This window comes from Myotis lucifugus, unplaced genomic scaffold, assembly GCF_000147115.1.
Source record: "Myotis lucifugus unplaced genomic scaffold, Myoluc2.0 scaffold_1080, whole genome shotgun sequence".
Lineage (NCBI taxonomy): Eukaryota > Metazoa > Chordata > Mammalia > Chiroptera > Vespertilionidae > Myotis > Myotis lucifugus.
Genome location: NW_005872128.1, coordinates 70,578 through 86,507, shown reverse-complemented (window position 1 = coordinate 86,507; position 15,930 = coordinate 70,578). Strand labels below are relative to the sequence as shown.

Genomic DNA, 15,930 nt, shown 5'->3' with positions numbered 1-15,930 from the left:
TGACGGAATCAAACCTACAGGCCGACGCACTATGCACTGGTCCAAATCAGCCAGGGGTCCAGCGTCCTCTTAATGACTTTGCTACACTGAGAAAATCCAACAAGAAAATGGTCAGGATGATTTCAGATGTCCACAACTGCCAATAAGAAAATAAACCTGGGTGTTGTACTGGGGACTGGGTTTGGAGTAGCCTTACATTCAATGGTCAGATAAAGGCTTTGAAGGGGAGTCAATGGTGACAATAAGAGCCAGGACCTGCAGGAGGGGGATCGTGTTATCACCCACACAATCTCTGTTGAGCCCAGGGGTTGTAATGCTCAGCTCAAGGGCACTTGTGAACACTTTGTCCATGACCAGGCATGCACTTACCTCACCCAGAGTCCCTGACACCACCCCAGGCCAATGCTCCTCAGTGATGGGTGTGTAGAGTAAGGCACCTGGATATAGGCTGGGGGTGGGAGGTGGGGAGGTAGGGGCTGAGGCTGCTAAGAGCAGGATGCTGGGAATTTCAACCACTGGGTCTCCTGGTTTCTATACAGAAACTCACACACTCACACATGCACAAAGATCCCAAATTCATGTGCACACAATTCCCCATTCAGGGGTTCACCTGTGCGGTGCCTCACCTTTTGTGATACTCAGCAGAGATGTTCCAGACCCAGGCCCATTGCCTGAAGCCAGGAGGCAGTCAGACCCTGGAAATGCAGAGGGGAGGATTTGGGTCAGCAGGTGTGTTTTACTAGTGGGACATGAGCAGCTGAAGGATGTTATTTGGCATCTGACACTGTGGAGTTAGGCAGGACCCCCTTCACCTTGTGAAGGGCTACACAGATGGAGAAGCCCTAGCCCCCTGGCTTCTGGTTCTCCCTGTGGAGGTAAAAGGCAGGCAGAAAGCTGCTAGGATGGTTGTATTTCCTTGAGCAGTGGTTTCCAAAACTGGCCATACATCTGGATTGCCTAAGGACCTCACGACGGTGAAGTACTGAGCTTTTGATGTACTGGGTGCAGAGCAGAACCAACTTGACCCTATGACTCTGCCAAGCCTTCCAGGTAGCTCCGCTGGCACTACACTGAAGAGCCACATGAGGTGGTTAACCATCCATCTTATATAAAAACTGCTGTTTAAAATTTTAACCCCGCTATTTTGCTTCTGTAAACATTTGCTTGCTTAAATAATAGGGAAAATAAGACTACTCCCATTTCAGAGAGGCCATAAACCTTCCCTGGACGAACTTATCAGTGCTGGGGCCAGGTCAGGCCTTTGATTGAGGTTAAAGACCCAGCACATAGGGTTTTTTAAGAACTTGCAAAGGGGACCAGGAAAACCCTTATTTGGGAGACAATAAACTGGAAAAAGTATAAATAGAGTGAGTTTCCTCCATGTAGGGGGGCTCAGAATTTGAAAGACACATTTTTCTCTCTGCCTGTGAATAATCATAATTAAGATTTAAATCCCTTTCTCTAAGTGTTGAATGGTTTTTCTCCTGTCTTCTTTAACATTAATGGTTCCCTGACCGAAAAGAAGGCCAAACATGATGGCCTTTTGGCCTCTGGTGAGTGGACCATGTTTGGGGCCCGGGGGAGCCAGATAGGCCTCTGGGAGGCACCACTCTGGTGATTTAGCAGAATTGAACTGGGGGACTCTAGGCACTCCCGGACCTCAGTCTTGGACCTGGCCAGCATCTGGAGAGAGTGGACAGACACTTCTGGACCTGTCAACAAAAACTGTAAGGTATGTGCCCCTATCAGTCAGGCCCACTCCGAGTGAGTGGAAGGGGGAGCTTTATCAACTCCCCAGAGGTCATGTGACTTCCTCAGGCAAATTAATCAGGAATCAGGTGGACTGTTTCAACTTTGAATGAATATCTGGTAGAAGTCAAAAACTCTGACTGTCTGGTATATAAATGTAAGTGTGACAGTCTGTGTGAAGCGAAAGCTACTTTGTGCCGTCTGGCTGTCCACATGAGAGTATTTGTTATCTCTTTCTGTTGTTTAATTTGTTTAAAGATAGGGCAAACCCCGCTTTAGGGGGAAGCCTCATTGTGTATGGTGAGGCTGTCCCAAGCAACTGCTAGGAATTCTTTTCTCAAGGTTGTTCTTGCTCTCTATCACGGAGGTAATTAGCCCACTTAGCTACTGGAATTTCTGTCTATGTTTGTGTTGGGGGCCAGATGTAAGCTGGCAAGGTCCTTGCACCTGAAGGGGCTAGCAAGGCTGGGACCCTTACCCACACAATTTTCCCAGACTTGTTTGGATGGTGGTTATCAGTAGAATAAGAACAGCCTTCCATGGCTTACCAAGAAGTCTATAACTATTTACTGAGATATGCTGTACTGAGAACTTGTCCTTCTGTTCTGTCCCTCCCTTAGAGATTAAGAGGAACAAAGAATACATTTCTCTTGACAGACCTCCTATTCAGTGTGTTGTGTATAAATAGGATTGCGTGGCTAATAAACTTGCTTCAGTTCCTTGAGAACTGGAGTCCTCCCGATCCTGCTTTCCTGTCTTTCTTTCTTTTCTCAATTCCCACCTCCCTACCTCAGCTCGGCTCAACCTGTCAGGCTGGCCCTGACATGTTTGTACAGTAGAGACTTTAATTTGCTTTTCCCTGATTTATGATTTTTCTGTGTTAGATTAAAATTTTGGAATTCTAGGGTTAGTTTAAAGGTATAAAATTTGTAAAGGTTGCAACCCAGAGAAGTTTAAACAAAGGCTTGTTGGGTTAAGATTGGTACGTTTTCTCATGGCCTGTGTAGGGTGAGGGAGAGGAACTGCTGGATTTTTATCATGTGGTCCCTAGACCTGCGACCTGCCTGCCCTTCCTGATAGATGTACAGTGGTTCTCTGTTAGGGGCAGCATCCACTCTGACTAGGGGAGGAAGAGAGCTGAAAACTGTTCCGGTGCAGGTGTGAGATAGGGTGGTGGCGGTAGGAGTCACTGGGTAGGGTGGTAGGCTCTTAGCCTGCTGAGACAGAGGAGCCCTGGACTGGGGGACAGGGGGATGGTTGGAGAGATCAAAAGTGGTAAAGGAGGAGGAGTATTTGAGATCCTCTAGGGCTTAGAGTAAAGAAGGAAAATCTGGGAGGGAGAGCAGCTAAGGACAGAATAAATGGTTAATACAGAAAAGGGGGGGTATTGGAGGGTATAACAGGGAGAGATAGGTTTCTGTTGATTTTTACTTATCTGAACTATGCTGGACTCAAGGCTGCTAGCTGCTACTAAGCACAATAAGCTTTCTCTGGCCCGTTTTGTTGTCTTTAACCCTTCCAATACTAAATTTAAAATTGCACAAAGAAGAATATAGCAGTTTTTACAAGACAAGTTTTAATTTACCTGCTCTTAGTAATCTGAGAAATGCTGGCTGTTTACTTTTTAGTAATCATTAAAGGATTGCGTTTTCTAAGAATAAGGAATTACTGAGTAGGTCTGAGGCATGGTTATGCATTTTTAAGGGACATAGAAAGAAGGTTTGAGGGCTAATTTAGAAGTATAAGATTTATAAAGGTTGTGTATGTAATAAGAAGGAGAAGAGAAATGTTAAAAGGAAATTAATCAAATAATACAGGCCAGTAAACCAGGAAGAGTAAATAATTTACATTCTGCCTCCCTAAACAGAGGGTAAATAATTATGCCAAAGTACTTATGGGGTACTGATAAAAGAAATCCAACAGTTACTGTTTTGTTGTGGAGAGTCCATAAAAAGGACTGGCAAAGAAAATCAGAAGATCTTAAAGCAGGTCAGTATTTTTTTCTCCTTATACAATTCCTCTGAAATTTGGCAATACTTAATAAATCATGGCAATACATTTCTTTGCATAAATTCAATAAGACCAGTTTCCAATAGTGGTTTTATTAACTGAAAACTTTGACTGGAGTATCATGTTTTAAAGAGCCCTGTCTGAGCTCTGAAGACTTGAAGCCAATAAGAGTGCCACGGAGAAAGCCTGGTATCCTGCTTGATAGCCCTGAAAATAACTGGTGCTGGAGCATCAGGACCATACTCTACCATCACTGGCAGTTATCAGAGTAGAAAGGGAGCAATAAGGGTACCTTTGCATCCCTGCAGAACCCCCACGCACTGTGGGCCACAATGAGTAGAAGGTCTGCTGAGATGGGCCTTGAAGCCTAGGGCCCAGGCCTGAGTGGAGTCACTACAGGTGAGGAATTCACCTAACTCAGCAGATACTGCAGGCAGGCCTGATGGCAGCTGGATGGCTTGGCTTCCTGGCCCTATGGGGCACATAAGATTCCATCAAGAAACTCCGGCAAAGGTAGTCAGTTACCATTCTTGTTACATTTATCCAAACAATCAGGCCAAATAGAATACAATAAATTAGTCTTGTTTTGGATTTTTAATAAAAGAAGGGTAATTTTAAGAAGAAAAAATTTTATTTCAATAGGAATTATTACAAGTGAAATGTTTTCTTTCCCTTCCACCAGACCATTTGTTGGAACTCTTACTATTCTAATTGCTCAATAATATTAAATTTTATAATATGGTTTGTCTCTGCCAGGTCACAAGCCCACCTCCTTCTGTACCCAGGCCTCATCGTCCCTCTGACAGACAGCAAGGATCTCTTGGCTCTGAGAGAAACCTCTGACCTGCCTCAGAGGAAGTAATTACAGAAGAAATCCATGTCCATTTTCCCTAAAAAATTCAGAGCCAGGATCCTTGAGGTAATATATTAGGCAGTAAGACAGACATGAGCAGAGCAAGGACAATGGGCCAACATGTGCTACCAAATGTAACTAAGTCTTTCCACCTCTACCTATGTGAGACAAGGGGAATCCCAGAAGCAAGAGGGAAATAGGCTGCAGATGAAGCCACCTGGGGGGCGACCCTAAAACCAGTGGGGCCTTTACAGATTCTAGTAACTCTTCCAGATGCTGAACTAACCACCTCACCAGCTTACACGGAAACCCAATCTAGAAAAGCTGAAATCCATAACCAATCTTTACTCAGGTTCTTACAGGCTTTACAGTCCACCCAGAAAGCAGTCCAGAAGCATGTCCAAGATGCTCTGCCTGTTCCAACTTCTGATCCAGTTCATCCCTTCCACCCTGGTGACTCTGTTTAGGTAAAAAAATTTTCCACTCAAGGACTGACTCGTACATGGAAAGGACCACCCCCATAGCAGTCAAGGTCAATGGGATCCTGACATGGCTTCATCACACATGGCTTAAGACAGCCCAGGAAAAATAGAGAGTCCAAGTCTCTTTGGACCCTTTAAGATTACTCCTGGCCCTCCTTCTGGGCCCTTATCTTATAAACAGGCCCACTAACTTTATTCAGCAGAAAATTAATTATATCAAGCACATAGTCCTCAGGGGTCAATATAACCCCATCCCAAACAATGATCCAAAAGAGTCAATGATTTGACTCATGTGCATAAAACCAGTGGGAAATGAAGCATCCATCTTACATAAAAACAGCTGTTTGAAATTTTTACCCTGCTTTTTTGGCTTCTGTAAACATTTGCTTGCTTAAATAATAGGGAACATAAGACTACTCCCATTCCAGAGAGGTCATAAACCTTCCCCAGACAAAGTTATCAGTGCTGGTGCCAGGCCGGGCCTTTGGGTGAGGTCTCAAAGGACCAGCACATAGGGCTCTTTAAAAACTTGCAAAGGGGACTGGAGAAACCCTTATTTTGGAGACAAAGAGCTAGAAAAAGTATAAATAGGGAAGCTTCCTTCATGTTTCTTGGACCAGAATTTGAAAGGCATTTTTTTCTGGCCTTACGCGTAATAATAATAAAGTGTCACTCCATTTTTCGAAATGTTGGTTGGTTTTCTCTGGTCTTCTGTAACAGTGGCACTCAGGGTTACAAATACAACATCACTTTGCAAAGTTCACTTCCCGACATCCCCATGATGGCATTCGGTTTCTTTCTGGTTATTGGGAAATGAATCTGTGATTCTTGGCAGGTTCTAATGCACAGATCAGTAACACAATTAGGACAAACAAACTTCCAGGTCAGAGGCCCTTGCCTCCTGCAAATACAAGTCCAGCCCTGACTGTGACCCAGTGCTGGTGGATCTCTGACAGCCACACAGAGGGAAGCAGGTGACCCAGAGCACAAAGGAGGGCTCAGGAATGTGAATGCCAGGCCATTAGACGGTACCCAAAGTCCCCATCCTCTGGCGTGGGCATGGCTGAGAGTGAGAACAGCAGAGCCTTAAGGCTCCACAGAAAGATGATCCTGCAGGAATGAGGCCCTGAAATTCCAGGTGCAGAGCCAGCTGGAGCCGGGCCTTGAACGTTGCAAGCTTTGGTAGCTGTTTCCCCTCTGCTTGCAGAAGGAAATCACACCTGCTGGGTCTATACACCCTCAAGAGACCATTGACTTACATGTACTTTAAATTCAAGGTTCCCATCTTGAGAGCAAGGTAGACTCGCCATTCTAACTTTCTCGGTCTGACTTTCTATGGACTTGAGAAACAGGTGATCCGTGTTAAGGCCACAATGACTTTGGACAAAATGGCAGGTAACAAAGACTGAAAACAGTTCTGAGAACCTGTGCATTTGCTCCTGAAATGGGCCCCACTGATCTGAATCTGTGTGACCATTGACTCCTCCAGCTTTAGCAGGGAGAAGCCTTGACAGAGCAATTTAGATAGAGCTTGAGGCCCAGGGAACTCACATGCCACTTAGTGCATTAGGCAGGGAGATGCTTGCCAACCTTGCACTTCCCACCAACCTACTGCCTCTCCCCCAGCTTCAACATGGCACAGACACCCAGGCCTGGTTCTCCCTTGGGCACAACCCTGGAGTCAGAGCCCAGGCTCCACAGAGGTCTCTGCACCAGCCTCCTGTCCAGGAATGCGCTGAGCCATGACCTTCGGGTCCTCACTCTTTACAAGAGGCAGCAGAGAAAAACTGCAGCTCAGATAGGCCTTCCATTTCTTGGTCCAAAAGCCAGCCTGGGGACAGATACAGCAAACAGTGGGGCTCAAGAGGTTGCTCAGTCCTCCCCATTCCTGACGTCCAAGGGGAATGTGCTGCTTAAGGCCCACGGTCTGTCCTTGGAGGCCCTGATTTCATTAGGTCCCCTGTGAAAGAGATGTCGTCATCCCATATCCCTGGGTGAAGGGAACTGCCTGCCCTTAGCCCGTGAGGGAATGAGAGAGGCTGTCTGGAGAGTTTCCTTGAATCCAGATATCCCTCTTGTTCCAGGTCCTGAGAAGCCTGGATGAAATGTAGTTTTTATCTTTAGACCCTCATGAGAATCCTGTATCTTTAGATTTATGCCACCTTCATCGGAGCTAACTTGTATAGGTCCCCCTATTGCTGATAAGAATTGGGAAGTGAATTTCAGGGAGGTGGTGGCCTCAATCCTAGATCGAGTCAGAATGGTGACAGGCAGATGCATTTAGAGAGAGGAGCTCTGAACAGAGTGTCAGGTGCGAGTTCAAGGGAAGAACAGGCAGAGCAGAAGGCTGAAAGGGGAATGGAAGAATTTGAGCTTGTCCTGTAGATTTTTACTGTTTCCCTGACTAGGGGGCAACCATTACATACTGGGAACCAATCCATGTGAAGTACCTGACTGTCTTCTACAATTTTATATCTAAAGATTCTGTCCTTTATGCACAGTATAAACACGAACACATTCCCCTCAAGGTAGAACACGACCCCACCGCCCCTTACAGAAAATAGAAATAATTATATAATGGTTACCTCTTCGTTTTCTCCTTGTTTTCTTGGCTGTGAGAAAATCTGGGCCTTAACTTTCATCCTTGGTTGCAAAAATCTTCTTTGCTGAGTCATTGTATGTAAATCTTTCTTCTTAAAAGTTTCTGGACTTTCCTTTTTCTATTTGCCTTAATGATTGGTTTGATGGGTACCTCTGAACTTGAAGTAGTCTCCCATTCCTCTGGTAAGCAGAATGGACTTTAATGAAAATAGAGAATTGTTCTGCTCAACATCACGAAATTACTCTTGGCATTTCCCCCAGGTGCAGTGCTTGAAGGAGAGTCTCCTGGGATTGAAAACACAGTGATGTGACAGTCTACGTGTGCTAGAGGCCTGGTCCTGCCCTGTCACCCCTACTTAACCAGCCTTCAGCATTTCCCGGGCCACCTCTCACCCCTGCCCTACAGTCCTGCAGGAGGAGGCACCTGGGAGAGGCCTCTCCCTACATTCATTTGTCAGATCCAATCCATGCATCCCTGTGGGAACTTTTTGGGATATACCCATTCAACAAATACTCATCCAGCACATCCTAAGTTTATGGTGCTCTCTCTGGTAGTTCAGACACAAAGAAAAATAGAATAGAAAACTAATTTTAATATAAACATTTTATTAAGTGGCCTTTGGCACATTCCTGAACTATTTTGCAATCTTATTTGGTAAATGGCCTCTAATTGGAGCTGCAATTCACTCTATCCTCAGTTTGCTGCATGGATTCTGCAGCTTCTCAGCTCCACCGACCCTGAGATTGCTACAAACATGCATGGTCCTGAGCAGGATTGTGTGCCCACAGCATCAGAATCCTGCTCAGAGGGGGTTTGGTCTGCCTACTGGTTGACTCTGCATTTGACCCACAGGGTATGAAGCTCACCATTGGGGAGTTTTTCCTCTTGTGTCTACTAATAGTGGACCCATTGAACTATAATGGGATGAAGATGTCTCTGTAGGGAGGGAACAGTGAACAGGGACAGACTGAGACTGACGTGCCCTGTGAAGAGGGAGGTCAGGAGTCTGCCTGACCTTTTGCCCCCTCAGTGATGCTGGCAGGGGCCATATCAAATCAGTCCTAAAAGTATGCTGGGAGGAAAGGCTGTCTTTTGGCCTCATGATTGCCCTGGTGGCTATTAGGAGGCCACAGCCACTTGGGGATTCCTGGGACTAATCATGGTACCGTGTTGTTGTGGAAGTAAAAGGGGTTCCATGGACTGTAACCTCACAGGGTGATCTGATCACAGATTTCTAACTGGGCAAGTCACAGTGAGTAGTTACACTCCAGGCATCTAGTGTTTTTAGTGAAAGGGTTAACACACCTTTGAACTGCCTCTTTTCAGACCCCTCAAGAGAAACCAACCTCAAGAGAGCACGGAATCTCTTCACCTATCCTGCAATCCATTTCCTGCCTGGCTTTCCTCCACCTTCAGTTTTCTCCCTTAGTTCCCTCTTCACTTCCAAGTCCACAAAGGAAGCTACAAACTGTCATTCTGAGAGGCATTTTCTCAGGCAGTGGTCTGGCTTCCAGGTGTAACTTCTGTTTAGTTCAAATAAAGTTTTATAAACATTCTCTACAGGTTTGGACTTCTATTATGGACATTGGATATTTCGAGGTGTTACAGTAGGTGAAGGGTTTTCTGGGGCAGCACATGAGCTACTGAAGACATGCCCATATCACAGATAGGACTGGGCTAGCCATGGGGAGAGATCGAGACCACTTTTGTTCAAGTGGTGGCAGCACTTCAACAAAAGGAATTGGATTTCTTGGAGGCTGAGACCCGCTGCTGACTGACAATGATGTGGCCCTCCGTGGGTCCCTGTGACAGGCCACAGTGTCCTCACTGAGAAAGGAGAGGGCTAGACTGGGCCCTTTCCATGGTTTGACTGTGATCCAGTGCTATGCTCTTAGGCAAGACAGAGGGTGTCCTCTGCCAAGAACTGGATCAGAAACCCTCATGTCAGCCTCTTTTCACTCCCTAATCCCATAATCAAATCCATCCCTTAATTTTCCTCCCATCCCCACCAAAGACTGAGTCAACACTGTGCATGAGAAAAACATCATTGAATTTTCTTTTAGGGCAGCAGAGAGCTCAGCAGAGCCGAGTAGGGGCTGAGGAACTACCTCTTCAGGCTGGGAATTCACAGACGGCCACGAAGGAGGAAGAGCAGGAGATATCATTCCAGAGCCCATCCTTTAGAAGGATCACACAGTCCCCACTGAGCCAAAGTCATTAGGCTCATCCTTCTTCCAGTTGCTATAGGTCAGCCTCCCTCCTGTCACATACACAAACTGGCCTTCGGTCGCTTCATCTGTGATGCCCAGGAAGGCATGGTCATTGGCCACTTCCATGATGGCTTTGTTCTCCTCGGTGTTCTTGGTGGTGGCCACGGTGGTCTGGAGCTCAGCCCACAGAGCCTTCACTTTGGAAAAAGGCATCTTTTCACCGTTGGTCACATGGAGCTTCTTTCCAGATCTCTTCCCGAGGAGAAGGTGTGCACTGAAATCACAAAGGACGGGTGGGATTGACTCGGCCTGGAGCCCAGGCCAGTAGGTGACCACGCCCTTGTCGGGGAGTCAGGACTCTGAAAAGAAGCCCATGTGCAAGCCCCTCAGGTCATGTCCTAGTGAGGGGGAGCTCCTCAGGGTAGGGAAGGCCCTGGCAGAGAGCCCCGCCTCTCCTGGGGGAGCCTGTCCTGGAGACAGTCCCCGGGCACAAACTGCCCCAGTGCAGGTAGACAGGGTAACAGTCGTGGGCCCTGCTGCCAGGCTTGGACCCCAGGATAGAAAGGGGCAGGGACAGCCATCTGAAAACAGTGGGTGCTGAGGAAGGAGAAAGGATTTGGAGGTAGCAGACCTCCATGCAAGCTTTTCTTTGCTGCTTCCCACCTGGGTGATGCTGAATGAATTAACTGTAACTCCTGGACCTATTTCCTTTAACTTGTAAATTAAATAAGCATAATGCTCACAAACAGCAGTGATGAGGGGACAGAATGAAACCATGTTATGAGAAAATGCCAACCTAGCACAGGCCCTGGTATATAATCCGTGTTCACAATTGTTAGTTCTCTTCCACCTCCTGAAAGCCCAGAGCACTCAAGGACAAGGGGAGAGCGGGAACCCAGTGGGGCAGGCAGAGGCTTACATTTTTGATGCGGTCCAGTTCCGCCTCCAGGCTCCTCAGCTTTCTCTCTAAGTTAGCCAGCTTAGTCTCCGTAACTGCACAGCAACGGGAGAAGGGCATATATTGAGAAAGAGACCCTAAATTCAAGAATAGAGTGTATTTTAGGGGAAAAAAAGTATGCTTTTTCTAGAAAAATAAGAAAACAAAAGAGAGAAAACAAAACATAACTGTATTCCTTCTCAGACATAATTCATAACTTTTATAAACTGTAACTCTGAAACTAGTAATAACACTTGCAATAACGATAACTTTCATCCTTTTCTTCACATACTGCTTAAATACTGCAATATTACACTCATTTATAAGAAAAGAGCAAACTCATTCTCTTTTTTGAGAAAAAAATTTTTTATTAAATCTTTATTGTTCAGATTATTACAGTTGTTCCTCTTTTTCCCCCCATTCCTCCCCTCCACCCGGTTCCCACCCCACGCTCTGCCCTTACCCCCCACCACTGTCCTCATCCATAAGTGTACAATTTTTGTCCAGTCTCTTCCTGCACCACCACACCCCTTTCCCCCCGAGAATTGTCAGTCTACTACCTTTCTATGCTCCTGATTCTATTATATTCACCAGTTTATTCTGTTCATCAGATTATTTATTCACTTGATTTTTAGATTCACTTGTTGATAGATATGTACTTGTTGTTCATAATTTTTATCTTTACCTTTTTCTTCTTCTCCCTCTTCTTAAAGAATACCTTTCAGCGTTTCATATAATACTGGTTTGGTGTTGATGAACTCCTTTAGCTTTTTCTTATCTGTGAAGCTTTTTATCTGACCTTCAATTCTGAATGATAGCTTTGCTAGGTAAAGAAATCTTGGTTGTAAGTTCTTGCTATTCATCACTTTGAATATTTCTTGCCACTCCCTTCTGGCCTGCATAGTTTCTGTTGAGAAATCAGCTGACAATCTTATGGGTACTCCCTTGTAGGTAACTAACTGCTTTTCTCTTGCTGCTTTTAAGATTCTCTCTTTGTCTTTTGCTCTTGGCATTTTAATTATGATGTGTCTTGGTGTGGTCCTCTTTGGATTCCTTTTGTTTGGGGTTCTCTGTGCTTCCTGGACTTGTAAGTCTATTTCTTTCACCAGGTAGGGGAAGTTTTCTGTCATTATTTCTCCAAATAGGTTTTCAATATCTTGCTCTCTCTCTTCTTCTGGCACCCCTATAATCCGGATGTTGGTAAGCTTGAAGTTGTCCCAGAGGCTCCTTACACTATCTTCATATTTTTGGATTCTTTTTTCTTTTTGCTTTTCCGGTTGGATGTTTTTTACTTCTTCATATTTCAAATCTTTGACTTGATTCTTGGGATCCTCTAGTCTGCTGTTGGATCTCTGTATAATATTCTTCATTTCAGTCAGTGTATGCTTAATTTCTAGTTGGTCATTTTTCATATCCTCCAGGGCCTCACTAGATTTCTTGAGGGTCTCACAAAATTTATCAGCGGTTTCTAGAAAATTCTTGAAAAACCTTAAAAGTGTGGTTTTGAACTCTATATCCAGTAGTTTGCTTTCCTCCATTTCTGTCATTTGTGGCCTGTTTCTTTGTCTCAGCATTTTGGCTGCTTCCCTGTATTGAGAGGGTGACTTTCTGTGCTAGGTGTCCTATAGGGCCCAATGGCTCAGCCTCCCCAATTACCTGAGATAGACACTCTCGGTACACTCCTTTGAGGGCTGTGTGCACAGTCTTGTTGTAGTTAAGCCTTGATTGTAGTTGATATCACTGGGAGGAATTCACCTCCAGGCCAATTGGCTGTCAGAATCAGCTGTGTCTGCAGTGGGAGAACTTCTGTGCTGAAGACACCCTTATGGGGCAAGACTTGCTTCAGTGGGGCTTTGGTGCTCATTGCGTCTGCCCCCTGAGTGTGTCCCTTATGGATCTGAGGAGTTGTAATCTGGATGGTCCCACTCTGACCACTGTGTACACTGGCTCTTGGATCTCTAAGGAGGTGCTAATTTAGCCTCTTCCTGAGGCTACCCAGCAGGAGCTATGGAGAGATCTGCAGATTCCTCTTCTTTGTTTGGGGTTTGGAAGTGCCCAGATGAGGCCCAGCTGTGAAGCAATGCAAGCTGCTGTGGGGTCTTGGGCCTTCTTTTGGATGTTCTGGGTCTCTCTGACCCAGCTGCAGTTTGTTAGGTAATTTTCGATTGCAAAGGGCCAGGGCATTCATATGCAAAAGCCTCTGCACACAGCTTGGGTGGGGCAGTGTCTCAGGGAATCAACAGGGTGGAGCAAACAGCTATGGCTGATCCTTAGTCCTGCCCTAAGAGGCCCCGAGTGTCAGTTTCCTGCAGTAACAGCTGCAAGCATTTCTGAGAGAAAGCTGCCCTCGAGTTCTGCCTGATGCCAGACAGTACAGTTTCTCCCTGTATGAGTCTGGGTCCCCAGAGACTTGCCCAGAACTGGAGTTCAGAGCAGTCGGGAGCTTGTGTCTCCCTTCTGATTGAAAAAGACAACCGTGTCCTCAGTTTCCAGCCCTTTCTGCGTGCGCCTCTGTACCTCTGCACTTTACTTCCGCAGTTCCTCTGAGTCTCAGTGTGCTTTTCTTGTTCTTTCTAGTTGTAGAATTTCCACTAAGCCAGCCTTCCTGTGGTTCTGGATGATGTTAATTTTGTCTTTTAGTTGTATTTTTGAAGTGGTTGTGCGAGGCAGCAATTTCAGGTGTTTACCTATGTCACCATCTTAGTTTCTGTTCTTGAAAAATTTTCTTAATCATGCTTTCATTTCTAATTCAAGGCAAGGTCTTTAATCTCTACTATAAAAACCCCTTGGCTGGGACACCGTCACCCATAATACCAAAGACTGGTCACCAGGAGGCTGTGTGCAAGCAAGGCTTGGGTGGGTGGGTGCTGCTGTGTGCCTGGGGAGGCATGTGCAGGTGGGCGGGGATTTGACTCTGGGTCTCCCGGCCTGGTGGGACTTAGGGTGTCCTGTGGCATGGTGGGATCACTAGTATTCTTATAATGGTGATGGGCCAGTGGGCAAATATTTATGTGAGGTCATCACTTTTGTTTTGTTGTTACTAATTACTTTATTTCACTTTGGATGAATTTATTTAGTTACTCTATTCATTACTATATTGCACCAGAGATCTTATGAAGCCCATCATCTTCATGCCACTCTTGTGAAAAAAAAACTTAAACCCAACACCCAAGGGGAGCAGTTTCCTCCCACACATCCAGGAGCCTGGCATTGGTGCTCCAGCTAAGGGAGCAGGTCCATCTGCAGGGGCCACTGAGGGGTGGCCAGCAGGGTTGCAAGTCTGTTCTCAAGCGCCTATGGGAATCCCTTCAGGCCCCAAGAAGGACTGGGAGGAGTGAGAGTGCTGGGTCAGGAAGCAGAGGGAAGGTCTGCCAGTGGGGCAGCGGAGAAGGGCCCCTCCCACCTGGCCCTCCAGTTCCCAGGGCCGGTCCCCTCAGCCCACACCATGCTGAGATGAGCTCCTTACTTGAACTGTCTCCACGATCTCCTTTTTGGGCCTTCACTCCTTGTGGCCCAGGAGCCCCTCTACTTCCTGGAGGCCCCCGTTTCCCTGGAGGGCCCTGCAAGCCTCGGAGCCCTGCCCTGTTGGAAGATGAAGGACATGTGGCTCAGTGTCTGTCTCTCATTCTCTTCCTCCGAAACCTCAGCACTAGATTCTCACTGACTCTAGAAACCACCTGCCTCCAGTTCCAGCTGCCCGGGCTGCAGATACCGTCTCTTACAGACAACCACACACCACCGATTCCCGCGTGGAAAGGTGGGAACCAGGTCACAGCAGCATCTTTGTTTAGGAGAAAATTACAATGTACAGGAATTATCCTGAGAGATTCATCCCCATCATAATGTAAGGGGAGACTGCTCATGGCTCTGTCCCAGATCCCTCTGGGGAGTAAAGATTCAAGAAGTCTGACCAGCCTTGGGTACCTGGTTCTCCTTTTTCTTCCTTGGCTCCGTCTCATCCATCTCTGCCTGGGGTGCCATTGGTGACCGGGATGCCACAGGCAGTCACTGAGCAGGCCTTCTGGGCATCTTCACAGGTTGTGGGTTCTGAGAAGGACACTGTCACCACACACAGAAGGGTGGGAAGTGACACAAACCACAACATGGTCCTCACTTGGTAGTGGAGAGAGTGAGGGAAAGAATTTCATCTCATCCTGTGTAGCCAACATCCGCTACCACCTCTGGTGTGCTGGCCCCTGTGCTCGGGACACAGACACACCAGCTTTGACTCTGAGTTTCTCCCAGGCTGCTAGGGAGACAGACAACTTACACATTAACTACTGTAATGTGTAATACTCAGGAAACCATATTATGGTTTCATGTACATAATGTACTGGCTAAGCTCTCAAGGCCTCTACAAAACCATATACATTTTTCCAACTGAATTAGAATTCTTAATCCTTAGAATACTTAACTTGTAGTGACATCTAAAAGCAAGTAAGTAGCATCTTTTTGGATTGACAAATTTATGAATACATTTCACAACTTCTAGAAATAGGTGTTTTTCATTGGCAAATAGACTCACATTTTCAAGCGACATGCTTCAAATTTATTTTTTCTTACCAACTGTGGATTTTATTTTATAATTTATTTTTTTTTATAAATATATATTTTTTGATTTTTTACAGAGAGGAAGGGAGAGGGATAGAGAGTTAGAAACATCGATAAGAGAGAAACATCGACCAGCTGCCTCCTGCACACCCCCTACTGGGGATGTGCCCTCAACCAAGGTACATGCCTTTGACGGGAATTGAATCTGGGACCTTTCAGTCCACAGGCCGACGCTCTATCCACTGAGCCAAACCGGTTAGGACCCAACTGTAAGATTTTAAAGTTAATTATTACCCAAGACATTTTCTTGACAAATTTTGCAACAGAGATAAATAATATGAACTTTGCTTTGTAAAACCAGGCAAAACAAACATGTATTTTATGTTAATAACTTTGAAAGACCTACCCTAAACTTAAACCACCATTTGGATTCTTGGTAATTATTGCATTCCTTTAGTGTGTTGCTTAATTGCCTAGTGTCCTTGCCAACTTTAAAAAAGGCTGGAGATGAGGGACAACTTCCACCACTTCAGTTT

The 15,930-nt window shown here is 45.8% G+C and overlaps 1 protein-coding gene across 1 annotated transcript in view; it reads right to left on the bottom strand.

Moving 5' to 3' along the window:
• Nucleotides 1–9,885: 9,885 nt before the first annotated feature.
• The window catches only part of LOC102438188 (mannose-binding protein A-like), a 57,956-nt gene continuing 51,911 nt past the window's right edge, over nucleotides 9,886–15,930 (bottom strand). Inside the window, exon 5 of the mRNA XM_023747975.1 lies at nucleotides 9,886–10,143. Within this exon, the coding sequence (XP_023603743.1) occupies nucleotides 9,886–10,143 (258 nt within the window). The remainder of the gene's footprint in view (nucleotides 10,144–15,930) is intronic.